This window comes from Furipterus horrens, unplaced genomic scaffold (genome assembly GCF_987537825.1).
Source record: "Furipterus horrens unplaced genomic scaffold, mFurHor1.1.pri manual_scaffold_11, whole genome shotgun sequence".
NCBI lineage: Eukaryota > Metazoa > Chordata > Mammalia > Chiroptera > Furipteridae > Furipterus > Furipterus horrens.
The window spans coordinates 85,029,179-85,056,563 of NW_028327181.1; the positions used below are offsets into that span (position 1 = coordinate 85,029,179).

General features: G+C 35.8%; 1 protein-coding gene and 1 long non-coding RNA gene across 7 annotated transcripts in view; one reads left to right on the forward strand and one right to left on the reverse strand.

Moving 5' to 3' along the window:
- The first annotated feature begins 111 nt into the window (after positions 1 to 111).
- On the forward strand, positions 112 to 26,230 carry LOC149998679 (uncharacterized). Of its 4 annotated transcripts, XR_016514004.1 has the most exons (5): positions 112 to 218; positions 3,254 to 3,311; positions 7,400 to 7,549; positions 7,867 to 7,976; positions 25,764 to 26,230. It is a non-coding gene; the product is annotated as an uncharacterized LOC149998679 (long non-coding RNA). The 4 variants fall into 4 exon arrangements; XR_016514003.1 differs by lacking the exon at positions 7,400 to 7,549 and having other exon boundaries at positions 25,764 to 26,225; XR_016514005.1 differs by lacking the exons at positions 7,400 to 7,549; positions 25,764 to 26,230 and adding an exon at positions 20,946 to 21,076.
- PPM1D (protein phosphatase, Mg2+/Mn2+ dependent 1D) overlaps positions 5,365 to 27,385 on the reverse strand; it is a 29,546-nt gene continuing 7,525 nt past the window's right edge. The window contains exons 2-6 of one of the 3 annotated variants that reach the window (XM_090291194.1): positions 25,691 to 25,919; positions 22,187 to 22,311; positions 15,096 to 15,286; positions 10,999 to 11,241; positions 5,365 to 8,025 (exon numbers count right to left, since the gene is read on the reverse strand). In XM_090291194.1, coding sequence (XP_090147320.1) covers positions 7,468 to 8,025; positions 10,999 to 11,241; positions 15,096 to 15,286; positions 22,187 to 22,311; positions 25,691 to 25,919 — 1,346 coding nt within the window. In that variant the 3' untranslated portion in view covers positions 5,365 to 7,467. Of the gene's footprint in view, positions 8,026 to 9,557; positions 10,033 to 10,998; positions 11,242 to 15,095; positions 15,287 to 22,186; positions 22,312 to 25,690; positions 25,920 to 27,385 lie in introns of those variants that run through there. The other 2 variants (XM_090291195.1, XM_090291196.1) reach the window with 2 other exon arrangements.

Consider the following 27,385-nt stretch of genomic DNA (forward strand, 5'->3'; position numbering starts at 1 on the left):
CGACAGCTGGTTCGACGCTCAAAGCACGTGGACATGGCAGCTGCCAATCACTTTTAGCTGGCCATTCACCCATTCCGAATCCGCCTTCTGCCCCGCCTTTGTAGATGTGTTTACCTTCCGGGAGCCTATGCGGCTGAGGATGGTGAGCAGCTTTGGAGCCAAGGAGGTAGCTGATCTGAATAAGGGGTGCGGCGGGTAATCCTGTCAACTTGATCTAGGTTTGTGGACCACGCCTGACTCCTTCCTTCCCTGCCTTAAGGAAAAGATCAAAACCTAACCGGTGCTGTTTTGTCACATTCTTATACAACAAAGCTAACATCGGTTTATTGAACAAAGGCTCTAAGAAGGGAATGAAATTTGAGGAAAAACACTATGATTTAAGCAAAGTGGACTAAGTATAAGGTAATGAAAGACTAGTTAGGGGACGTAAGCAGTGGCCAGGTGGACTATGGTCTTGTATACAATTATAAGGAGTTACAATTTTATTCTAGGGTGAGAATCTATTGGAGGACGTTCGGCTAGGAAGTGTCATGATCGTGTATTTACATTTCTAAAAGGTCATTCTACTTACTGAACAGAGAGTAAACTTTTGTCAGGGAGAGGAACAAGAGTGGAAGTGGTGGATCAAGCAAGGAGGCTATTTCAGTAGACCAAGTGCGAGATCGGTCTAGGACTGAGCCCAGAAGTGAGGCAGTAGAGGTGGAATGTCAACTTCAGGATATTTTGGAAGAGAATTGAAAGGACTTGATAATTAGTTGGATATGCGATAGAAGAAAAAACAATCAAGGATGATGCCTTTGTATTGGGCTTGAACTGAGTGATGGCGCTTAAAGATAGCATGAACACTGGTAAAGTTCCACATTTTACTTATATTTAAGATTTATTTTTCCAAAGATTTTATTTATTTTTAGAGTGGAAGGGAGGGAAAAAGAGAGGGAGAGAAACATCAATGTGTGGTTGCCTCTCGCACGCCCCCAGCTGGGGATCTGGCCCGAAACCCAGTTATGTGCCCTGGATGGGAATCGAACTGGCGACTCTTTGGTTTGCAGGGCAGTGCTCAGTCAACTGAGCCACACCAGCCAGGGCTCAGATATTTTTTTTATTTCTTCAAGTTTGTTGTTTATCAGGAGTGATTGAAATAAAAATATATAATTGAGTCTCATCATCATCATGGAAATTGCTTTAAAAGAAAACTGGTCCAATGGATATTATTGCTTCCAATTTTCAACCAGTCAGTACTTGCCATTGATATGGGGATGAATTTCTCCGTCTTTGTTTCATCCTTTGTAAACTGTGGAAAGAATGTTATGAGTCTCATAGGATTTTTATAGGAGTAAATGAATTTAAAATTCTTAGAACCAGTTAGAAATTTCTCCAAATTAACTGATTATTAATTAACCAACGAACTAATTCTAAGTCCTCCATTTTTTTCTCTACAGAGATGATGTGTGGTTCTCTCAAGAGCCTTCAAATAGAAAATAAATTTATAATTTTTTTGAATGGAAGTAACTTTTGAGTGCTTAGTAGATATTGCCAGTTCCTGAGTCATTTCAAAGAAATGGGACCTGGGGAAACTTTTCAAAAATCTGTTCTTATGAACGAGCAATCCCAGCTAGGAAACTTATTTTCAGTGTAGAAGAGTGAGTACAAGCTAGAGTTCTGTATTCTTCCAGGTGCTACAATGTCCGTTATATTAAATTACTAATGAGTAAAATTGCTTCTCCTAAAATCCCCAAGGAATTGTCAAGTCACCATCTACATGCAAATAAAATTGTGAGGTCATTTTATATTTTATTGTGTTTGTTTTGATAGGCTTAGGGTTCTTTTTATTTAGCCTCAAGCAAACCATTACTCACCCTGGACACCCAAAACACTTGGATAATAATCACACAATTTAGGCTCTGGAGAGGTAGTTCAGTTCATAAAATTATTGTCTGGGTATACCAAGGTTGTGGGTTCGATCCCAGGTGACAGCACATACAAGAAGCAACCAAGGTATGCACAAATAAGTGGAACAAAAAATCATGTTCCTCACTCTCTTCCTTTCTATCTCTAAAGTCAATTTTTTTTTTAAATTTTAAATAATTACATGATTTAAGCTGTGGCGTAATAATCTGATTTAACATAGAACTATGGTGAACATTAATATTTTAACTTTCGGTCAAGTAAAAGGCAAAATAATAAGGTTTTTAAAAGGTATCCAGCCCTGGCTGGTGTGGCTCAGTGGATCAAGCACCGGCCTGCAAACCAAAGGGTTGCTGGTTCGATGGCCAGTCAGGGCACATGCCTGGGTTACAGGCCAGGTCCCCAGTTAGGGGCACATGAGAGGCAACCACACATTGATGTTTCTCTCCCTCTTTCTCCCTCCCTTCCCCTCTCTCTAAAAATAAATAAATAATCTTTAAAAAATGGTAGCCATATAATTCACATTCTATGCAGAAAACCTTGAAATGGGACTATTAATAATTGAAAAAAATTTAAAGGTAAAATAGTACTGTCCCAAGTAAACTATGAAGTGTGGTTGTCCTTTATCTCTGTCCTTTATCTACTGACACATTAGTACTGCTTTGTAGCTGTTATCTAGTTGACTAATGTATAATTGTATTGTCTATTTTGCTAAAATGCAAGCTCTTTAATGTAAGGGACTATTTGTTTCATTTTGATTCTCCATAATGCTCTATTCATTCACAGGAAAAATTACATTTCAGAACCCCAACAATTTATCCTGAAATCTGGAGCTGGTATTTATAATTAAAGAACCAGAAAGTAAAACTATTGACAAAAAACAAAAATTAATTTCATCGACTGTTTTAACACATTGCATACAGGTGTCAAGAATTCTTGTCATTTCTGGAAGGCATTTAAATTCCCCGGTACAAAACGTGTTAATGATACCCAGGTCATAATTTACCTTCCCCGTTTAACCCTAAATGAAAACTGCTTAAAAATCTGAAGGAAAAAAAAAACTTATGGTGACAAAGGGAGACTTGGCTTTACAATTTTGAGTACACAAAACATAAAACGTTTTTCTTATTATTTATTAATCATTGTATTATTTTCTATACAAGTAACTAAACCTACTTTTGCCAACCCCTGTATTTAGGGGAAAGATAAATTTAAAATTCCTCAGTCCATTAGAGCAATCTTCCAAATATCTGGAAGATAATAAAAATATTATTATTAATGTTGTTAACAAAGCAAACCTAGTATACATGTTATGAAAGCAATACTAAAAACCCTGTATTCTTTCTAGATTGTGATAGACTGCCTCCCAGATGACCCATAATGATGCTCACATTTTGGTATTCATGGTGAGTGGCTCCCTCCTACATTAATCTGATTTAGTCTGTGACTAATAAAATATAGCTTAATTAATATGGTACTTTTGAAGTTAGGTTATAAACACATTGTGATTTCTGCCTTCTTATTTATGATACCACTTGCCCTGGGGGAAAGTTAATGGACATACTGTGAGAAGCTCTACGGAGGGGCATATATGGCAAGGAAATGAGGCCTTCTACCAACAGGTATATGTTGGATCCCCAGCCCTTAGTGAGGCCTTCAAATGACTGCAACCACACGAGACTAACCTAGCAAAGTCATTCCCAGATTCCTAACACTCAGAAACTGTGGAGATAGTTTATTGTTTTAAGCTGCTAAATTTTGAGGGTTTTTTTCCAAAGATTTTCTTTATTTATTTTTAGAGAGAGGGGGAGGGAGGGAGAAAGACAGGGACAGAAACATCAACGTGTGGTTGCCTCTCGTACATGCCCTGAACTGGGGACCTGGCCTGCAACCCACGCATGTGCCGACTGGGAATAGAGCCGGCAACCCTTTGGTTCACAGACCGCCACTCAACCTACTTAGCCACACCAGCCGGGGCCTTGAAGTATTTTTATGCAGCAATATGTAACTAATACATGTTTTAATCTCTGAGGCATAAAATAAAATAGGTCAAGAATTACCGGTTCTACAAAATACTGAAAAGCACCCAGGCTATGTAGCTCAGTTAGAGCGTTGTCCCAATACACCAAAGTTGCAGGTTCAATCTCCAGTCAGGGTACATGTGAGAAGCAACCAATGAATGCATCAGTAAGTGGAATAACAAATCCATGTTTCTATCTAAAATTTTTTAAATATACATATTGAAAAGAACCAGTGTGTGAATGTGTTATTTTGATATAAAAATATACATACTGGTTTTTCTTTCAGGCTCCTATCTAGAGCTCCTAAAACCTTTGTCATTTCCTAGATAACTAAAGATGTTAGATTCTTTTGCCTTTGGTCACTAACCTTTTTTTTCCTTTTTTTTCAGAAAGCAGTTTTCATTTTACTTTCCCAAGAAAGGGAAGGGGTTAGGTGCAGAGGTATGCACCAGCAGGTCATGACCCCTTTCTGACAAGAGTTCGTAAAAATTCCCTGGAATTTACTTTTAGGAGCATCTTTTTGTCCTTATGAGGCCAGACTGTTAGTGGGCTCCAGGATAGCTTCAGGATGGGGGCAGGTCAGCAGAAAGAACAAGCTATGATTAGAAGTTGAATTTTCAGCCTCACCAGACCACTTCCTCCTGGAGAGGAAGAGGCTGAAAATCAAGTTAATAATTATGGTTACGTGATGAAGCCTCCAGAAAAATCCCTGAACTGTGGGGTTCACAGATCCTTCAGATTAGTGAACTTACATGCCAGGTTTTGGGGTGCACCCAAACCCGTGGGGACAGAAGCTCCTGCACTTGGGACCCTTCTGAACCTCACCTGATGTATCTCTTCATCTGTGTCCTTTATTATATAATAAACCAGTAAACATGTTTCTCTGAGTTCTGAGTGACCTAGCAAATGATCAAACCTGGAATGCGGTTGTGGAAACCCTGATTAATAGCCAGTTAATCAAAAGTATATGTGACTATAATTGGTATCTTAAATGAGGGCAGTCTTGTAACACTGAGCCCTTCATTTGTGAGATCTGATAACTTCATGTGTAGTATCAGAACTGAATTGTAAGGCATCCAGTTGGTGTCTGCAGAAATTAGAAAACTGTGGTGTAGGAAAACTCACACACTGGTGTCCTAAGTATTGAGAGTAAAGGAAATAAGTATTTTCCTTTTAGTGGACAGAAATTAAGTAATGGCAAAGTTATATAGCCACAGACTAGACAGACTACTAAAGAATGAGGAGGCCCTGTGATGTACTTATATGGAAATAATCTTTGAAAGATTAAGATATAAAAACATATATAGTTGCATGTGTGCACATAGATTATCACTCAAAGAACACAAAAAATGGGCGATAATGTTGGCTGCCTTAAGGACTGAGGTTGGATTTTTCATTATGTACCATTTTAGACATCATAAATTCTCCATCATACAGATCTGTTACATAGGCAAATAAAATTTAATAAAAATAGAAACAGTAAAACATTTGTGATTACATAACATCTTCAACTCCTTAAATAATAGGTCTGAAATTGCCCTAGGAACATATACAGAAATGTTTCCAGTATTAGATAGCTACCAGTATGGCATGTAATTGGACTCTTGCACTAAAAATGTGATATATGAAAGTTAATGCTATAGCATTTTTGCATCAAAGATTACTTAATCCGTTACTCTAATCAAATGGAAATTTTAATTTCATATTGATATAGGATTAATTACTTTGTTTTAAAACTACTAGTAGAACCCTGACTGAGATGGCTCAGTGGGATCCGCATCCTATGGCAAACTGAAAGGTCGCCAGTGGTTCAATTCCCAGTCAGGGCACATGACTGTGTTGCTGGCCAGGCCCCTGGTTGGGGGCATGCAAGAGGCAACTGATCTATTTCTCTCACATATGGATGTTTCCCTCTTTCTCCCTCCCTTCCCCTTTCTAACAATAAATAAATAAAAATCTTTAAAAGAAAAAAAAAAACACTGGCAGAAAAAGTGAAAAGTAGCCAAATGAATATTCCTTTCTTTAACACACATTCAGACTTGTTGAATTTCTACTTGGTGCAGCTAACATGGTATCACATGTCTAAAAGATGAAAAAAACCTTCACCATAAATTTACTCCCAAAGTGCCTTCTAGTTGCTACATCTCTATCTTGGATAGATCTGAAAAACAAACTATTATCCAAAAATCCTTTTTAGAAACTAGCCACAAATAATGTTTTACCCGGACTACTGGTTCTCAGTTTTCTTATGGGAACTTGTATGCTTCCAATTGTGCAGTACCTAGCATACTGTAAGTACATAATCAACTCTTTAATCTTTCAATGAGAGGACTTGTTGTAAGTTAACAAACTTAAAAAATTCTCATTGTATAACAATTCACCACGCCGCAATGACATACTCTTAGTTTTAGTATTAGCTCCTTTTAGTTTTTTCCCTACATTAACAAAGTTTTATTCATTTTTAATTGCTATTTATTTCATCAAGTGCTTACAAGCCATGACTTAACCATATTCTTATTGTTGAATATTTAGTCTGTTATTCTAAATTAAAGAGTGCAAAACAAACATTACATGTATTTTAAGTTACTCTAAAAGCACAATCATGGCACAACAGAAGTTAATATATATCATTAAAACCAACAATAAAAATCCAGCAACATCACAAACAGTTCACTGATTTATTAGATGAACAAATATATATCCAGATAATCAATGAAAACTGTACGATATATAAAATAATTTAAGAAATGTTGGGAATTAGCAGCACCATCTGTTATTGAAATAGCAAGAAAAACTTCACATATTTTATGCAAACACTAGAAGAGGGTAACTACTTTAAGACCTAATAATACCACTGAATGTCTGAGATAAACAAAAGGGCATCTTTTTAAGGAAACACACCTCTTTCTATTCCAAAGATTTAGTGAGTATATCTGATTATTAGTTTTTTAGAAAAATGCTACTGAAATAAGATACTGCATAGTATTTTAATTAGGACAAGGAGACTAATACCCAGCTACTTCTGCTTCTATGAAAAATTATGAAATTAGAAATTTAAAATAATTGTTAGAAGACGATAGTTATCTCTAAGAAACATTAAGTGGAACACTGGTCACTATGAAAATAATTCACTTTTCTAGTTGGCTTAATAATTTACTTTAAAAAGTTGTATAGTTTTCATCACAAGTGACTTAATAAGCATCTTTAAAAGTTAATGTACTTCTAAAATCTAATAGATTCTTTTGATTTTGATTTTTAAAACCTTTAGCCCTGTTGTTATATTTACTGTGTATCAGGGTAAGAGGCTGAGTTTGTGTGAAGGATACAAATTTACACACATTTTACAGCAATGTATACCCTAACATCTACAAAATTCACATTTATAGTACAAGCAAATAAAAGGCTAGGATTAAACTCTTGAATTCCAAAAAGTCAAACTGCATACTATTTTTATTTTGTCCCTTTTTAAAAAGTTCAACTTCGGCACCAACTTCAAAAAGTTTCATATCTTAAATTTGGAAAACCATTTTCCAGATATAGTTCAATAAACACAAACAGCTTTTCTGTGCTGGTGAAGTAAAGGATTTCCAATTTTCTTCTGGCCCCTAAGTCTGCGCCGCATGGTAAGTTTAACAGAGTTCTTTCGCTGCGAGGTTGCAGGGAGGCTTGCAGGCTGAGCACTACTACTTCGACTTAAACCATTTCGTCTATGCTTCTTCATAAGAGGGCCAGAATTGGATTCTTCTAATGTCCTTTTAAAGTTTGCTGGAGGGGTTCTTTCAACTTCTTGGGCTTTCATTTGACCTGGAGTTGACAACTTTAAGTTTTTTTGGTCCATGATGGTGTTTGTTGAATTGGTAGGCACAAGGCCAATTGACAGGTTATTATTCAAAGAATCATGTATCCTTAAAGTCAGGGCTTTATTGTAATTTTCTTCAAGTGGCTCTGGATCTTTTGAGGGTGTGACTGCAGACTGGACATTCCCTCGAGCTATCTCCGCTGGGACTTCTGAGTAATTCTCTGAGAAGGCATTACTACGAACAAGGGAAGGTATGTGGTCCTTACAGTTCAACCTTGGCCAAGGGTCCTCCTCCAGTGACTGAAAAACAGAAAGTAAACCAAATAAGGAATAATTTACCCTAGAATTCAACCTAACCCTTGGGGAGCAGAGGTTTCATCAGAGTAAGTGACACATTTGGCTTTTTCCTACTTTCTATAGTCTAATTTGTGAAAATTCAGTAGTGTGGAAAATGTGAAGGGCAACAATGAAGCAGCTATGTCATGAGGAAACCCACATTGTTGTTTTGTACCCATCTCCCAACACTAGATGCTATTCTGTGATCTGAGAAAAGCAAGACTCATGGGAACCTATTGAGCACGGTTGGGCACCTCTCAAAGAAGTGAAAATCATAAATAAATTTTCAGTATTGTTTTTTAGAAGTTTCATGGGTGATTCAGATAAGCACCGCTACATTAACTATACTGCTTTAGATCTACATATACTCAGAATATCCTCCCATCTCCAGAAAGATAAGAACATTCTTCTAATCAAATGCAATCTTCCACTGTAATAATCCTTTATAAAATGAGTCTTTTAGTTTCTCAAGGACCAAGTTGAAGCATAAATGCTATCCCTCTCCCAAGTATTTAACATCCCTCAATTAATTCCTCACTTATCAAATAAGTTACTAAAATATTAATATATTCTTTTTTCTGGGAAAAGAAATCTTTTTTATTAAACATACCTAGGTGTCAGGGATTAATATATTCTAGGGGCCAAATAAACATTTTTATAAAGTGATAAGTGAGGATTTATTTCCTGGTCTTCCTCTGATATAAAATCCGCTAGGAATAAAGACCTTTCAAAAAAGTGCTGTCTAAGAAACAATATTCATAAAAAGAATGTTCTTTTTAATGTTTCTATAATTTAAAAAAAGGAAAATTAAAACCATCTAAAAGCATTTCAATTTAACCATAAATGTGAACATTCTTTACTGAAAAAGTACTGACTTTAGATCCAATGAAGAATGAAGATGAGAAACCCTAGTTCCTAATTTGGTACTGCCCCAAATAGATTGCTTCTTCTTCATTTTTATTTTATTTTACTAAGGTTATACTTCTTCACAGGGTCATTGGTTCACTTACTTACTTTACACTGTACAGGTTTTATTAAAGCTCAATTCTTATCTGTTTTAACACTGACTAAATGGCGGGCAGCAACCTCATTTCAAAGTACAAGTGTGGAGAAAGGATAACAAGACAGTTTCTGTTCTAGAATATTTATGTATGACTTTCAATAACATGACAACAAGAGCTGTGAGTTTATCCCTGTGCATTAAGTTGATTCCAATGTATACCTGGTCATAAGCATGTTTTAGCTGGCCACAAAAAACTGTATCTAGTCTAAGTAATTGCTGATCAAGAGTTTATCCTGTTTAAATACAGAAAAAGGAGTTGCAACAAGACCAGGCAGCAGTAAGTTCTGTAGACAGAAGGCTACCTACTACCAAACAACCATGTCACTAATATAAGCATCAAGCAATTCATAGGAATAAAACATATTGCTCTATTCTGTATAACAATGCTAAATGTTAGATGGGATGCCTATATAAAAGAAAAACAATGGGACGATTTCAGAGTTAACACAATTTATTATGATTTCTGTTGTGCTGTATCTTTTTAAATTCACAGATTATTATTCTTTCACTACAGGTGCGCTGGCTTTTCTTCCCCCACTTGCTCCTTGAGCTGTTCCTTTTCCTTCTCTTTTTATTGGCATTCTGTGGTAATACATTGCATCTGTTAGCACGGGCAACTGCTTGGACTTCTTAGATCCATACCAGATTAATTACTTAATATCGCTAAACCTACTTACATGTTCATACAGCATTTGTGATATTAACATTACCTCCTAACAATACAGACTACTTCACTACTTCAGAGATCAACTTTCTCGCTCCGTCTACCAACCCAACATTAAACAACTCATTACAAATTCTGCCTAGATAGCAACAGAAACGAAGTGTTAATTTTCTGAAAGAATTCTCTTCTTTATTCCTCCTTCCTATAGTTCACAGTAGTAAAAACAGCTAAGTTTAGTCTTGCCCTAAAGAAAGGATTGAAAAAGAAATTCATACTATAGTCATGTATCATTAACCAGAGATATTTTTTCTAATCCATCCAAAACAAAGGTCTGACTACTGATTTACCTTAGATTCAAACAGAAGCTGACATGTGTACAGATATAAACCTAATCTTAAATGCCTAGTCTAAATGTAAGTCTTAAAAAACATTCAAAATTAACCAAAGTGTCATTAAAAACCATGCCTACATATAAGTTAAGGCATACATATATCTCTTCTTTATTATGATTATTAGATCATTATTTCTCAGAACTTTAGAAATAATTTTAAAACATTTTATGTGCAATATATATATAATTTCACTAATGTAAATCAGCAGATTGCAATCATTTTTTACTTGAGATTCTAATATTTATACCTATCAAAATATCCTGTCCCCTTATTCTTACCTCTACTCTAATGCCTCCATCTCTATTATGCCTCAAAGTCAGTTACTCAAATACAAATACATTAGGAAATACAAAAGTTATGGATACATTAAGAAGTAGGCACGTACTCCAATGAACATAAGTTCCTTCCCAATGCTCAAAGGATAACGAAGAGGCTTTAAAAGGTTTTAATCTGCACTATTATTTAAGGGATTTCAAAGAAAAGAAATGACTACAAATGTACATACTATTAGAAGGGAATTGGGATCGATAAGATCCAAATAGTAATATCATTAGTATTCTTCAGGGGCCACATCTAACCACCTTTCCATTAGGTGCTGTACACACAGTTGGCATTCACATTACTAAGTACTGGTGTGAAGATGGTTCACTGACAGTAAGTTACATGACAAAGATTCATCACTTCCTTGAAACTAGTTGAAATCCAAAGTCTTATAATATAAGAAATCTGAACACGTGTTTTCAGGCAATTCTAACTAAAGAAACTCTTTCTTAAATACTATAGAACTAAAACAACTTAAACACTATAGAACTATATACCTTGACTGGTGGTGTAGAACTTGGAGAAGAAGTAATCAGGCAGGTTTCTTGACTATTATAGGAAGGGCTATCAGTCAGATTCAGATAGAGCTCATCTTCATTGCTGAAATTTCCCTGACTGTCCACTCCTGGAGAGATGCAGATTACTATGGCACTAGTATTATCTGCTCGAAGCATACGCTGCCTCCAGCGGCCTAGTGCCCGATTGACAAGCATTTTGGCACAAGATTGTCCATGCTCACCCTGTATTTAAAAGAAGAAGAAACACAACAAGTCAAATTTAGTCAACACTACATCTGTATCAACTTAGAAGTTAGGTGTTCAATATAGCCTAATAAATTAATTATATACCCAAATTTCAAACATTATCCACAGATTCCAAAACTATGTTAAACAATACTACTCTAAATTTTATTTTACTTTTTAAAAAATATTTTATTTATTTTTAAAGGGGAAGGGAGGGAGAAAGAGAGGGAGAGAAACATCGTTGTGCAAGAGAAACATCAATCAGTTGCCTTTCGCATGCCCGCAACCTGGGACCTGGCCCACAACCCAGGCGTGTGCCCTGACCAGGAATCAAACTGGTGACCTTTCGGTTCATAGGCTGGTTCATCCACTGAGCCATACCATCCAAGGCAAACTATTTTATTTTCAAACAATTTTATTGTTAAAAAAAGAAAAAAATTTTTATTGTTATTAGTTGTCCCAATTTTTCCCCCTTGTACTACTATAAATTTTATAAAATAACAAAATAAGGCCTATCCCGTGGTTAAATTTCACCTATATTTTTATCTTTTTGGTAGCAAGAAATGTGTCTTCAATGTAAATGTAATTACAGTTATTGTGGAAAAGTTACATACAGTTATTAAGGCAAAGTTATATCGAAGTAATCTAAAAAGGGAAGTAAACATCAAGTTATTATAGATAAGCAATTCACAAATGAGATAAAATCAGGAATGGCAAAGAAAATTCATTGCAAAGGGCCAATTTTCTCCTAAAATATAGGCTTCTGAAAAGTCAAAGACAATGACCCAAAACAAAAATTGTCAACGCATATCGACAAAATTCAGAGGCAAGGAAATATAAATGACTCTTAAACATGTATTTTTAAATGATCAATGTCATTCATATGGTATAGAGATCAAATACATACCAACAGAAAATACTAAAAAGAAAAAATAATGTAAATGACCTCATGTTATGCAAATAAATATAGCTTGGAAGAAAACTTTCAGCACCATACATGGATTCAATAATTGTTAAGTTTCAGAGAGCAGATGAAAATTATGTGTTCTAGAAAACAGGACGACATGTCTTAAAAAGTACCTCTAGAAGTAACTGAATGATGAAAATGAGTGAAATTGGTTGAAAAAGAAATATATCATGAAGTACGAGTGGAAAAAAATTTGATGTAATTTTATGCAATGTAATAAAATATATTAATATACTCTACAAAAATATTAATGTACTATAATATACCATAATATACACTATATAATGTACTATATAGTACTATAAGCATTATAGAAAAATATAATGTACTGTAAGTCATTTTCTTGTCATCTATATCCCTAAGTGTATATATTCAAACTGGATAAAGAACTGGGTTGTTGTTGTTGTTTTTCATCCTTTCCTTGGAAAAACAGGGATTGTCTTTACTTCGGGTAGTCTGATCTTCGGCATAATACAGTTATTTCTGCACATTAATGGTGGCAAACTACAAATAACTCTTCTCAGCTGCTTTGTTCAAAAACTTAGTATCAAGCCATCCTTGCATTCCCAATGACTTTTTTAACACTGCCTTTTCCCCCACTTTCTCATGTGCAAAAGCATGTACCTCACAATAGATGGAAAGTAGCATTGATTTCTTTTTTTGTGTATAGAAGTAAATACTTATTCAAAGGCAGCATTAATTTCTAACTCATGAAACCATCACATTCCCCAGTACACATTTCATCATTCTCCAAACAGTAGCTCACTGAGAACTACTTTACCTTTTCACTTTTTCAGTGTACCTCTATTTCCATGAAAAATAAAATCTGTACAAACCATTTCCACATTACTTAAAATTTCCTCTCAGCTCACTGCTTCTGCTGATTTGAGCCACCCCCAAATACCGTCCTTTTCTTTCATCCTATCGTCTCGCTAGGTGATCTCATAAATTGCCACAACTTTACCTAACTCCTGTTAGCACTCAAATTAGGCCTCTCTACTAATGTGTTTCTAACTGCCTACCGACAATGTCAAGATGAACCACAAGTACCTCCAATTAAACATGCCTACATCCAATCGAATTATCTCCCTTCTCCCCCAAAATAATGTTTCGTCTTTTTTTTTTTTTTTTTATTTATTTATTTCTAAAGAGGGGAAGGGAGGGAGAAAAAGGGAGAGAAACTTTGACATGCAAGAGGTATGCTGATCAGTTGCCTCTCGCAATCCCCCAAGTGGGGACCTGGCCTGAAACCCAGGCATGTGCCCTAACTGGGAATTGAACTGGCAACCTTTTGGTTCGCAGGCTGGCACCCAATCCACTGAGCCACACCAGCCAGGGTGTTTCTTCTTGATAATAGCTTCCAGTCACCAGTTAGAAATTTGGGTATCATATCCTCCCTCCTTAAAAAATCATGTACTAGCAATTCTACCATTCATGTTATTTCTTTTGTACTTACATGTATGAATGCTGTTGTTTTTTACCATTACTGCCTTAGAGCAAGCTTGCAAAATATCTTATTTAGAATATAACAGCAGCCTCCAAAGAGGAAGCCTAAGAAATCCATTAATAAAAATCTAATCAGTTACACAACCAATAATAATCAACATGTGAAGAGAGGTGGACACAGACCTTACAACTCTGTCCCCGCCCAACACTCACCTCATCGAAAGTCACCTTCTCTCAGGGATTCTTCACTAATCATTGTTGCCACCTATTCTCTTTCACTGACAACTTTGCATCAGTTTTATTTTGTTAAGAGGCTCCTAATAAGTAGAATCCTCACATCTATTATCATCTACCCTCTATTTTATATTCCATTTGGAAACCAATGAGTAAGCTTTCCAAAATGCAGCTGCTCAGTAACTTTCCACAACCTAGCTGTAAGACCTAACTTCAAATGACTTTTCAAAACCTTTTTCCCCCTATCCTCCAGTCACATCAAACTACTTATGAAACCCAAGTATGTCATATTTGTCTCTCCTCTGATTTTACACATCCTATTTCTTGCCTGGAAAGCTTTTATCTCCTTCTTTAATCTATTACCAGGTAAACTCAACCTCACCTTTAAGACTTCCTCAAGTATCACTCTAATCCATGAAACTTCCTTATGCAATCTCCCCCAGTTTCCTACCTTCTCCTGCTCAGTTTTCCTAACACTTGTTCTAAATATTGTTATATGCATGCTTCCTTCAATACTCATTCTAAAAACAACATCAGCATTTATAAAACAGGTTCTCCCAATCTACTATAAACTGGCTTTTGGCCTCATCATGTCACTGAAATGTCTTTCTCTCTCTTATCATTGAAGAATTCTAAATCCAACAAAAACTCTTTAATCTTTCTTTTACATCTCGTGTCACTGACCAAATGCAACATGCTAGCCCCAAAGTTGTAAAAGTGAATCAAGACATGACTCTTATCTTTAAACGACTCACAATCAAATGGTACTGATCACTATTTACCATCCTCTTTGTAATAATGTGGCTGAGCAAGGACTATATTCTATCTACCTTTGCATTCCCGGGACCTAGTACCTAATATGTTAGCTGAGTGACTGAATGGAGGCAATTTAATATGATTTAATATTGCTAAATTATATACTTTAAGAATAAATGTCATGGTGTGAATTATATCTCAGTTTAATAAAAAAAGAACTGGTGAGACTTCATAGTCCAGTAAGTCAAAGGCTGTACATAATGAAGTCGGTGGTTAAGTGTTTTGTTATCTAGTTTTACTTATTTCCTGTCTCGTATCCCTAATGAGCTGCAAAAGCTGTATTTTACTCACTTCTAGAGCCAGGCAAATGGAGAAATCTACTGAAGGTGAACAAAAGCACCAGAATGATGTGTATACAATAACAACAAATTATTGAGTCACTTCTCACCATCAAGTACTTTTTCTCCTCTTGGTCCTGGCACATTGAGATGGCATCTTGAGGTGGAATCATATTCCAAAGACCATCACTCCCCAAGATAATATACTTGTGCTTCTGGGGATCAAGAGTGTGTACACTTATGTCTGGTTCAGGTGACACCACAAATTCACCACTGAAGAAATCATAGCTCCACAAATCACCTGCCAGACAGGAAGCAGAAAAAGAAGAAGTATTATTTCCAAACTAGTAGTATAACATCAACATATTAGAGGAGAAAATCTAGCCCTGGCTGGTGTGGTTCAGTGTGTTGGGCTGTTGTCCCGCAAAGCGAAAAGTTACCAGTTAGATTCCTGGTCAGGGCACATGTCTGGGTTGCAGGTTTAATTTCTGATCAAGCACATTTGAGAGGCAACTGATCAATGTTTCTCTCTCATGTCAATGTTTCTCTCCCTTTCTTTAAAAATAAATAAAATCTTTTTTAAAAATTTAAAAATAAAATAAAAATAAAGGAGAAAATCTACATGTTCATCTCAATAGGTGTAGAAAAGTATTTGATAACATTCAAAATCCACTCATGATATATGAAAAAGGTTCCTAGCAAACTACAGATTTAAGGTACCTCCCTCAAGCTCATAAGAATGCCTTCTACCACCACATTTCCAGTATTATACTGGAGGTCCCTTCCAGCACAGTAAGATAATAAAAGTAAATCAGACACATGAATCAGACAGGAGAAAATAAAACCATCATTATTTACAAGTAATTTTATTTCTACCTGGAAAACCAAAAAGAAATTAGATAGCCCTGGCTGGTATGGCTCAGAGGATTGAGTGCCAGCCTGCAAACCAAAGGGTCGCTGGTTCGATTCCCAGTCAGGGCACATGTCTGGGTTTCGGGCCGGGTCCCTGGTTGGGGGCGTGTGAGAGGCAGCCAACTGGTGTTTCACTCTCACATGGATGTTTCTCTCCCTTTCTTTCTCCCTCCCTTCCCCTCTTTCTGAAAATAAATAAAATCTTTTTTAAAAAAGTCCCCCCTTTCAGTGAACCAGGAAAAGAAGGTTCTTAAAGGTTTTTGCACAAGAGGGTAAATAGTTTTTACACCTTTTGGCAGTTCTGACTCTTTGCCCTTTCCCTTACTTATTTGCTAACCCAGCATCTTGAAAGGGGCAATTCATCCTTCAGAGTAGCAAAAGAGAACAGATAACCCCTAAAAGCCAATTATAACTCAGGTCAGCTCACAGACACATTTACTTCTTTATATCAGCAAAGCAAAGCTACCTGGTTAATGAAATTTTAAAAAGAAACATGGAAATAGTTAAGAAAAATATTTAAAGTAACAATTATAGAGTTCATAAATGATGATCAAAACTTCCAAAAGCAGTTTCTTCCCATTGTTTAAGTATAATATTGCCATTCCAAGTAAGAACATAAATTTATATAAAGCATAACCCGTAATATGCCAAAACTTAAAATATATGCGAAAAAAGAAATTCCAGCTTTCAATCTAATGCAGATTTGAATTTCTCTCTTTCCTCCTCTTGTTCTCATGCTAGATACAGGGTTTGTGCTCAGGTTAAAGCTTTTCTTGGCCAGCACTACATTGCTGAAGTAGCATCCTCCTCAGATTACTATATTACGAGGCACAAAATGTCAGTTTCTCCCCTTACTGGCAATGCCAATCTCAATCATTTGGTTAAAAGTGCTGTCTACCAGCACTATAAAAGTGACCTTTTCTTTTTATACCTGATAATTAATCTGTATGGTGTCAGTTTGAGACTGTGTGAAATAGCCTGTTCTCCACCAAAATACCCATATTTTAGAATCATTAATGATTCCTGTATGAATCAACTGTTACTGTGATGGCTATAAACTGATGACAGAATCAGAACACTCTAACTTACATTTATTAGTTGTCTTTTCTAATGAAGAGCTTTTCGTTCTCCCCTCTACCTCTTTATAATCTTTTTAGTATCAGTATGGATTCTTTATTTCTTCAGTGTTATCATTTATTCCTGTTATTTTTGTTTCAATGCTCAAGTTGCTTTAAATTTGCCAGTAAAAGTCCCTAGAATTGATTTGTATCTATAGCCAAATTTAGGAACATATGGTATAACCAGTTCCCTTATTTTACAGGCTCAGGGGATCTACATGGCTTTACTTAAGATCAAATGAGTAACAATCAGAACTGGGCCTTGAACTACATGTTTTTACAGCAAAATAGGATCAGAATGTCATTCCTGTACAGACTGAAGGGAGGGGCCTTGGACATTGTGGCAGACATTGCTGGTTGATTGCTCAATGGCCATTTCCTTTTGTCCTCAAGTAGGGATGCTGGAGGAACACCAGAATAGAAAGAGGTCTTTCTTCTGGTTTTAGTATGTTCTTTGCTTGCTCCTGTGAAATGGGGCAGCCAGCCAGGGCACAGGACACCCAGTGGTCCCTATCTCTTATGATTTCAGCACCCTACCCCGTCTGCAGGTAGCTTTCCATGCAGAGCTTTCCAGCAACTGTTGCCTCAACTAATCTATTCTCAAACCTGCAAACAAAACTATCTCTTTAATGAAAACACAAATTTAAGATGGATGGGGTGACGGCTGCACAACAATGTAAGTGTACTTAACGCCACTGAACTGTACACTTGAAATGGTTGAGAGAGTAAATTTTATTATATATATTTCGCTATAATTTTTTAAACACACACAAATATTGTTATATATTTCCCACTCCAACTCTGCAATAGTTTACTCTTGTTCTTAAGATATCCACAGACTATCAAAATGCATTATTTTCTCATTTTAGCCATGGCTCTTATTCCTATATCTCTGTTCCAGCTACGATGCCCTACATCAGAGTCCCTCATATTCACCATGCTTCCCTCTACCACAGAGCTGTTCACAAATGCAGTTCCTATGCCTGGTACATACTTTCTTCCTCTCTTAATTTCTAGTAATTCTTCAGACTTCATCTCAAACATCACTGGCTTTGCCAGCTAGGTAAAATACTCCTATTTTGTTTTCTTTAGCACATATACAAGTAATTCAGAGTTGTAATTTTAAGTTATTTTTTGTCATCATTTGATGAATTCCTCTACCCTTCTCTAAACTGTACATTTCCAGGAGGGCAAAGACCATGTACTTGGCACATAGAGCACTCAATAAATACCTGTCCAAAGAATAAATGATTTGCAAGACTCACATGCAATTCCACCAGGCAGCCACTAGAAGGCACCTTTGCTACATTTGTATTCAAGTAATTATTATATGTCCATCAGTGCTTAAATGGTACCCATTTTCATAAAAAAAAAAAAAAGAAAGAAAGAAAAAAATGGCCATAAACCATAATAACAATGCTAACTACTATCATTTATTTCACCATGGGCCAATAAGTATTATCATGCAACAAAGTAAACTTAAAAAATCATATTTCTTTAAAAAATGTTTTCCCCCAAATACCAGAATAAAGACTGAAAAAGTAATGTGACAAAGCATTTTTAGCTTAAATGTACAAATATAAAAGGTATTAGTATTAGCTTTGAGGAGAAAATGTAATAGAAAGTAAATTCAAGTGAAAAAAAATAAGCCAATTTTCATAACAAAACATTTCATCTCTCCCACTTAAGTCTTTTTATATCAAGGTACATTCACTTCCATGTATTCATTTACCAAGTTATGTTAAAACATTGCAGGACATTAGTATAGCAATTACCATTTACCTCCTATGTGGAGTTTTCACTGTTCTACTGGATCTTTCTATCAACTATTATTCTTTCCTTACAGCAACAAACCCTCTCTTTACCCTAAACTTTCTGCTCCAGCTAAAGCTTTGTTTCTCTCCTTTCCTTAATAATTAAATAACTAGGAAGAGTGTCTAAACTTGGGATATCAAATTTTTCTCCTCTTACTATTTCTTGAAACAACTCCAATAACAACTGGGGTCTCACTATCCTAACTCAGGTAATTTGTCAAAATCACCAACACCCTCCACACATTGCTACTATGCCCAATGGTCACTTCTCAGTCTTCCCTGTATCTGAACTACCAACAGTATTTGAAATACTTAACTTTAAAAAAAAAAAAGGTAAAACCTACATATAACAAAATACATTCTTAAAATACTTTCTTATTTAGCTTTCAGGACATGTTCTCCTCAATTGCCTTGTACAGGTATTTTACTTGCAGCTCTTTCTCAGTCTTGTTTTGCCTTATTACTCCTTTCATCCGTAAGACAGGCAACCAATCAGTGCTTCTCTCTTACACTGATGTTTCTCTCCCTCTCTTACTCCCTCCCTTTGCCTCTCTCTAAAAATAAATAAATAAAATCTTTAAAAATAACAAAAATAAACTGGATCAGGTTCGTGAGAATGTAAAATGGTATAGCCACTATAGAAAACAGTATGGACATTCCTCAAAAATTAAAGCTACCATATGATCCATCAGAAAAATAAACAAACAAACAAAAACCTGGATCATTTCACTGTCCTACTTCAATAAGCAACAATAATAACAGCTAACATTTATAGAGCACTTACTATATGTCAGGCACTATTTTACGTATAGTAAGTCATCCACAGTATATTAAGTAATTGCTCAAGTTTCTACAGTATGTAACAGCATTGGGATTGGAACCTAGGAATGTGAGCTCCGAAGTCTCAATTCCTATGGTATACTTCTCCTCTACTCTTCAATCTATTCCCAGAAGTATTTAAAATAAAAATTCTTAATGTGGTCTAGAAAGCCTGAACAGGATTTAGTTCTTGCCTACCACCCATAATGTCTTCACCAAACTCCCTACCGCAGCCTGCATGGCCCTTCTTAATCAGGTAAATGTCCTAATGTCCATCTTCCTTTTATATCTCCACTGCTCTATCACATTGGCTTCATTCGTGTTCCTTAAAGACAACAACCCTTTCCTTCCTGCATTAGGTTTCTTTGCTTGCAAGCAATAATTTCAAGCTCAGGTTAATATAGACCAAAAAGGAAACTCAGAAAAAAAATCAAGTAGCTGCTCGCACAAAAGATAAGAAACTAGAGAACCAGGAATGGAAACGGCATTTCCAAGCAATTAGGCAGGAACACCCAACCACTGCAATGGACACTGCTGAGGAAATCGCTATCACTAGGATGAATTCATTCCAATTAGTTTTTTAAATGTTTGTCCTTACTAAAATTAGTTCAAAATGCTAGAACAGAGAATCTGATATAGCGGGGGGTCCTTTGCAAGATATTTTATATGTTTTACAAAAGGACCCTGAATAAGTATGCCTAAACTAAGAATGCACATATAGTAGGGGAGATATAATTTCCCAAAAGGAAATCAGAATATTATTTAGTAGGAAAAGAGAATATATGCGGGACAACCCCTATGCTCCTCCTCCTCACCTCCCACCCCAATGAAATGTGCACTAACTGCTTAGCAGCTTTTGCAAATGCTATGGCTCTGATTTGACTGTTTTTCTCCTGTCCCTTTCCCTCCAGGTCTTATTCAAATATCACCTTAAAGAAAGTTCCTTGATCATCCTCTCTAAAGTAGCCCTCCCTGCCACCCACTATTCCGCCTGCCAATTACTGGCATATCATGTTGTTTAGTTCCTATATGACACCTTTAAATTTCTTATTTGTTTTTTATTATTCATTTCCCCTCACACTATACTATAGGCTCCATGAAGACTGGTACTATGTGCATTTGATCACCAAAGATGAACAAGAGAGAAATATGAAAAATCATCTTTCGAAAGGCCAATCAGATTTTAGTCCTTAGCTTAATATCTTTTAATGCTTCCCAGTACACTTAGGCTAGAATGTTAGTATTGTCATGATGTGGCCCACATCTGCTTTGTTAACTCCAATCTTTTCATTTCTAGAACATGCCAAGCTCTCTCCTAATTCAGGGTCCATGCCTGGAATATTCTTCAATAGGCTCTTCAAAGAATAGCTTCTTTTTGAAAAAATGATGGTGTTCAGAGAGCTTCCCCATTGCTGAGCACATTAGATTTGGGAAGAGCGGTGCCTGGAGAGGGCGTGGGAGCTCTGCACCCTTTTCCCATACCTTGCCTTATGCATATCTTTCATTTAACTGTTCCTCTTCGGTTTGTTTTTTATATTTTAAACAAAGGGAGAGTATTTTTAATGGATTTCTCTTTTATTCATTCATTCGTTCATTCATTCATTTGTTCATTCATTCATTCATTCATTCATTTTTAGAGAGACAGAAAGGAAGGGAGAAAGAAAGGGAGAGAAACAACAATGTGAGAAACATCGATCGGTTGCCTCTCATAGGTGACCTACAACCTAGGCACATGTCCTGGCCAGAAACTGAACCTGTGGCTGCTTTGCAGGATGACGCTGAACCTAGTGAGCTACACCAGTCAGGACAGGCTATTCCTCAGTTAAACTCCCTTATAATAAACCATGATCTGGTGAGGGGAAAAAAAATAAAAGAACAGCTCTTTCTCAGCCATTTATTAAATCTCAGCTAAAATAACACTTCCCAAAGGAGCTTTTTCATCACAATGTCTAAAATAGTTTTCCCTTTTTAAATTATTCTTTATCACAGGACCCTGTTTCTTTCTCTCATGGTATTTTCTAATCTGTAATTATTTTATTTACAAGCTTACTTTTTAAATTTTATTTTTATTGTTTTAATATGTTTATTGACTTTAGAGAGGGGTGGAGAGGGGGAGAGAGACAGAGAGGGAGAGAGAGACAGAAGAGAGAGAGAGAAACATCAATTGGTTGCCTCCCATACATGTCCCAAGTGGGGATTGAACCCACAACCTAGGTACGTGCTGTGACCAGGAATTGACCCCCAACCTTTTGGTGTAAGGGACGATGCTCCAACCAACTGAGCCACACCAGCAAGGGCAAAAGCTTACTTCTTTATTGCCTGTCTCTCCAGCTACACAGTCTTGCTCCATGAGGGTAGAACATGACTCATGATCAAAGAGCAATTAAAATTGAAATCCATTCTTTAACCTTTCCTTCACTTAGGTTTTCAAGTTCTACCCCCATTATGTGCCAAATGAGGGTTTAGAATCTCTCTCATTTTGCCACCATATATTATAGAAAATTCAATATGACTTCACCAAATGTAAGCCATACTTACCAAGTGCTCTTGCCACTGCCAGGAAGGGTATCTGGTCAATAACTGTGCTCCTCCTAACAGGCCCATTATGAGTGAGGCGAGGTCGTTTCCAAACCACACGATTCACCCCAGACTTGTTCATCACACTAAAAAACAGAGTTGACATAAATACTCTAAGTTATTAAAATATCACAACTAAGGTAGCTCTATGTGTTAAATATCTAATAAAATCAGATATTATCACAAAATAATGACTTATCTGTTTCAGATACAAAGATGCATAAGCCAAAGTTCCTGTTCAAAGAGGAAAGACAAAACAGGGTATATTAAGATGAAGAGAATCTGAAGATTACTAAAGTAGGCTAGAAGAATGGAATGGAAGTAATAGGAAGAAAATTTAGTAGAGATCGCATTAAAAAAAAAGATAATGATAACTAAAAAAATTGAGGGGAAGAGGATATAAATGAGATGGATTAAATAGCAATAAAGAAATTAAAAGGAAGAGGTTATACAGTTTTTGAGGGATTTGAGTGTATTCAGAACTTCAGTTCTAATATTTTTAATTTGAAGAATTAATAAAAAATACCTTAATAGGAATATCTATGTATTTATTTAGATATTTCTCTAACTAGAAGTATGAGATTAGACTTTGGAAACAAATCTGTAAAAAAGTGTAGATTTAGGAGTTACAGAATAAGAAAAACCATCCTAGAAATTTGACACAGGAGCAATAGAAATCTGTAATTAGTACCCTTAGGAGTTAGTACACTCTAGGTTGCCTACATAATGGAAATATGGTCAAGTCTTGGAGCAAAACAGGTTATAAGCCAAAACAATAGAGATAGAGGAAAAAAAATAGAGATGATCTCTCAACCTGTGCCTGGTATTATTGAAATGGGAAGCGGACCCTTAAATCATTTTAATCATAATCTGTCTGAATTTTTTTTTAAAACCAATAGAAGAAAAATGTTTCTCTCTAGAAGGCTAGAAAAGTTGGGGTGTAGAGTAGCAAAGAGCATTTCCAAGAAACAACGTTAGCCTGCCTGATATTAAGTCCAATTGACAGATACATGCATAAGACAGAATGACACATTCCCAAGGCTGTCAAAGACAGATGACATTAAGGTAATGTGATTCAGTCTTCTTACTCAGGTCCCATGTGTACCCAAAAACCCTTTGATTATAATCTGAAATTTTATTTTATCTCCTATGCCCCTGAACTTGATGAACACTGAAAGTAAACTGGCTTCAAGATATGGAAAACTGAAGACAGGGCAAATAATGGTGACCACCATCAAATGAGTGTCACTATGAAATGCCTGCTATACACCTCAGCAGCAGCTAGCTGGTTACCTCCGTGTATGGCTTTTATATATCTGCTCTAACTTCAAAGAAATAAAGATACCGGAGAAAAGAGTTAAATAGAATAAAAGTCCTAAGAGAAGCAAAATAAAGGCATAAACCTTACAAATGAGAAAAGAACAGTCTTCCTGTGAGAAAAAACAAAACAAAAAAACCATGAATGTGGCAGAAAAGTAACAGCTTCAATCTTCTTTCTAAAGTAGAAAGCAAACTCATCTGAGGAGGGCAGGCCAGAAGATTTGAAAAGCTCTGTCTCATAACACTTCCTGCAATGATGAAATGTTTACTTTGCACTGTCCCAACATAGTTATCACTAGCCATGTGTGGCTACTGAGCACTGCAAATGTGGCTAGTGTAAATAAGAAATAAAATGTTAAATTCTATTTAATTTTAATTTATTTATACTTAAATTTAAACAGCCATATGTAGCTAATGGCTACTACATCAGATGGCATAAGGGAGGAATGAAGTAAGTATAGAATGATCAGAAATCTCTGTCAACGTTAACACAGAGGAGAAATTCAAGAGAGCTGCTCATTTACTATCCCTTTTGAGTTTAACTCACAATTCTGAAAAACAACATTGTTCTAGGTCATAACAAGACTAAGAATATCAAAGGTGGTCATTTTGTTATTTTATGGTTTCTTCAGTGCTAATCCTCAAAAAAGCAAATCAAGGAAAATAAAAAATAAAAAAAGAAGACAAATCAGAGAATAAAGATTAAACCCACCATTCAGAAAAATCTATGAAACTTAAAGAGTTACTGGAGAAAAGACACCAACATTCTGCCTCCCTAACACCTTAAGCTCTTCTGGTCTTTCCTAAACCTGCTCCCTAAAAATAAGACTTAATACTTAGATAATTATTATAGCTATGCAAATTCCTGAGGACCTCTCTTGATACTTAATATTAAAAAACATTATGGTCTCTATGTGTCTGAGGAACAAAGGACAAAATAATGGTACTGATTAAAATAAAGTTTTAAATCCAGATCAAAAAACCAAAGCAATGTTAAAAATGCTGCTTTTATTGCACTCCCCACTGCTGTGCTGTAGGACTAGAAGGCATACACAAAAGAACAGCCTGATATGCAGAGTTGACTGAGCAGCAACAGAAGGCAGGAAAAACAGAGCACTGGCCAGTTGCCTAGGGTGAGACAGAGGGGAAGGAGGAAATAACTTACAATAAAACAGCTCAACTTATGCAAAAAGACACCTGCTCCCAAATGGCAAAGAGCATCTGTCCAACTATCCAGATGGTATTTTAAGCAATAAGACAAAAAAAAAAAACAAAAAACTCTAATATAAGTTAAGAAAATCAAAGAAAATATCATTTAAAAATTCAAAGAGAAAAATAAAAAGTAGTCAAGAAAATAATATTTTAAAAGATAAATAAGAAGCAATCAGGCGTCCCAGTGTTAAAAACTATAATAAAGCCCCAAAAAGGACCACACCAAGACACATCATAATTAAAATGCCAAAGGTTAAAGATAAGAGAGAATCTTAAAAGCAGCAAAAGAAAAGAAGAGCTACCTACAAGGAGTTCCCATAAGACTGTCAGCTGATTTCTCAAAAGAAACTTTGCAGGCAAGAAGGGACTGGCAAAAAGTATTCAAAATGATGAAAAGCAAGGAGAGAAATATCAGATGCATGGCCTCCCACCCAACCCCAACCAGGACCAGCCTGCAACCCAGGCACGTGCCCTGACCAGGAACCAACCAGCACCCTTTTCATTCATAGGCCAGCACTCAATCCCCTGAGCCACACCAGCCAAGGCTGAAGGTTTATTTTAAGAAAATTCTATTCCCAAAACTAGATTCGAGCTGTTCTATTTTGGAATTCTAATGGCTGCTCTGTTCATGTTGTGAAGGTCATGCTGATCATCACTCATATAAAAGGTTATCAATAAATCCTTGTATGTGTTGTTAACTTGAGCCCAACTAAAATATTATTTCCCCTTGGAGCCATTATCAGAAATAAAAGTCAATTCAAAGTAATGAGACAAATATGAATGCACCTGGGTGGGTACTTTATCAGGCAAATTAAAACCCTGTAATATCAAAAAAGTCACTTCATTTAAAAGGAAAACTAGGGCAATCTGGTTAGTAAAACAGAAAAAGACTAAATAGAACCAAGAGGAAAGACAAAACACCATAATGATTACCTCCCACCAAGTCCTTCTATTCGTTCTCTTTCCTTGGGAAGTTCTGGCTTATGGTCCTGTGTTACTTCCACAGCTCTGACAAAATCATCCTTCGGGTCATCTTGAATTCCAAGAACTACGCCTGAGTCACCCACGTGAGCTACATACATCTTCATGCCCCGTATGATGACTACACTGGCCGTTGTCCCTGACGTGCTGGGAAGACCCGTCATAGTCTTTGGCCATTCTGCTGTAATAAGAAATAAAATATTTTACTCTTCCAAGTATAAACATTAACCTATGTTTTATTCTGATATATAAACTATATCAGAATTAAAATGGCAACATATGTTGAATTAGCATGTTAAAATTTGAATTAGCATTGGAAAAAATTTAAGAAAAATATTTTGAAAGCTATACAAGGACTTGCATTAATCCTTTCATCAAAATGCAGCTTTACGGTTGTGAATATGCAAAACACAGTTTATCCTTGTATTATTATTTACTAATTATTGTATTTTTAAATTTCTGTTTATTGATTTTAGAGAGGAAGGGAGAGGGAGGGAGGGAGAGAGAAACATCAATTTGTTGTTCCATTTATTCATCGGTTGCTTTTATATGCCCTGACAGGAGATCAAACGTGCAACCTTGGCATATCGGGACAATGCTCTAACCAACTGACCTACCTGGCTAGGGCAGATTTATTGTATTATTTTTCATATGAACAACTGTAAACCTACTTTTGCCCCATCCTGTATATTAATAAATGAATTTTATAAATCATGCAATCACCTTATAACCATCAAAACAATCCTAGGAGAAAAATATTACAGACTAGATTTACTAGTGCTACACAAATCTTAGTCCTAACCACATTTAATGGCAAGAATATATTAAGAAGTTTTGATACCCCAGAGCCAGTAGCTTAGTATGTTTATTAATCTTTCTTTGAAAGGATTTTCAGAAAAAGCTATGTAATTTATTGTTAAAATAACTATTTTAAATATTCATAACATAATAAATAGCATTCTTGAGTACTTACTGTGTACCAGGTTCTGTGCTAGGAGCTTTACATGTATTATCTCAAACAATACTTGAAACAAACCCATGCAATAGGTAAGATTATTCCCATTATTTTCATTTTGCAGATGAGAAATCAATACTTTGAATGGTTAATAAACTTGTTCAAGATAACTCAAATATTAAGTGGCAGACACCCCATATATTTAATTGTAAAACATATATTGACTAATTACATTTCCTGTCATTTAAAATTTTGAAATATTCTGTAATATTAAACTACAACGTATAATTCAAAATAGCAGACTGTGTTCAAACACTGACATATTCTCCCCTTCAAATTCCCACTGAAGGAACAGGATATAAATATTAGAAAATGCAAGCTCATGATAGTCACGAAGTAAAGGAAGGGTCATAAGCAAATCTGAAGAAAATAGAAATATAAGATCAGAAAGGATATTCAGGGGTTCTGGAGTGTAGGCAATGTGATGTTTCTTTCTTACCCAGATGCTATTCATTTTATAATTATTCATTAAAGTGTACATTTACGTTTTATGGCCTTTTGAAAATGTATGCTATCTTATATTCCACACATCTTTTTAAGTTAAAAGAAAACATCAGTTTTGCAGGCATAGATCACAGCAGATAGTTCCCTAGTCCATCCAGTTTTGGGGTTTGGTTATAGACGTCATTCCT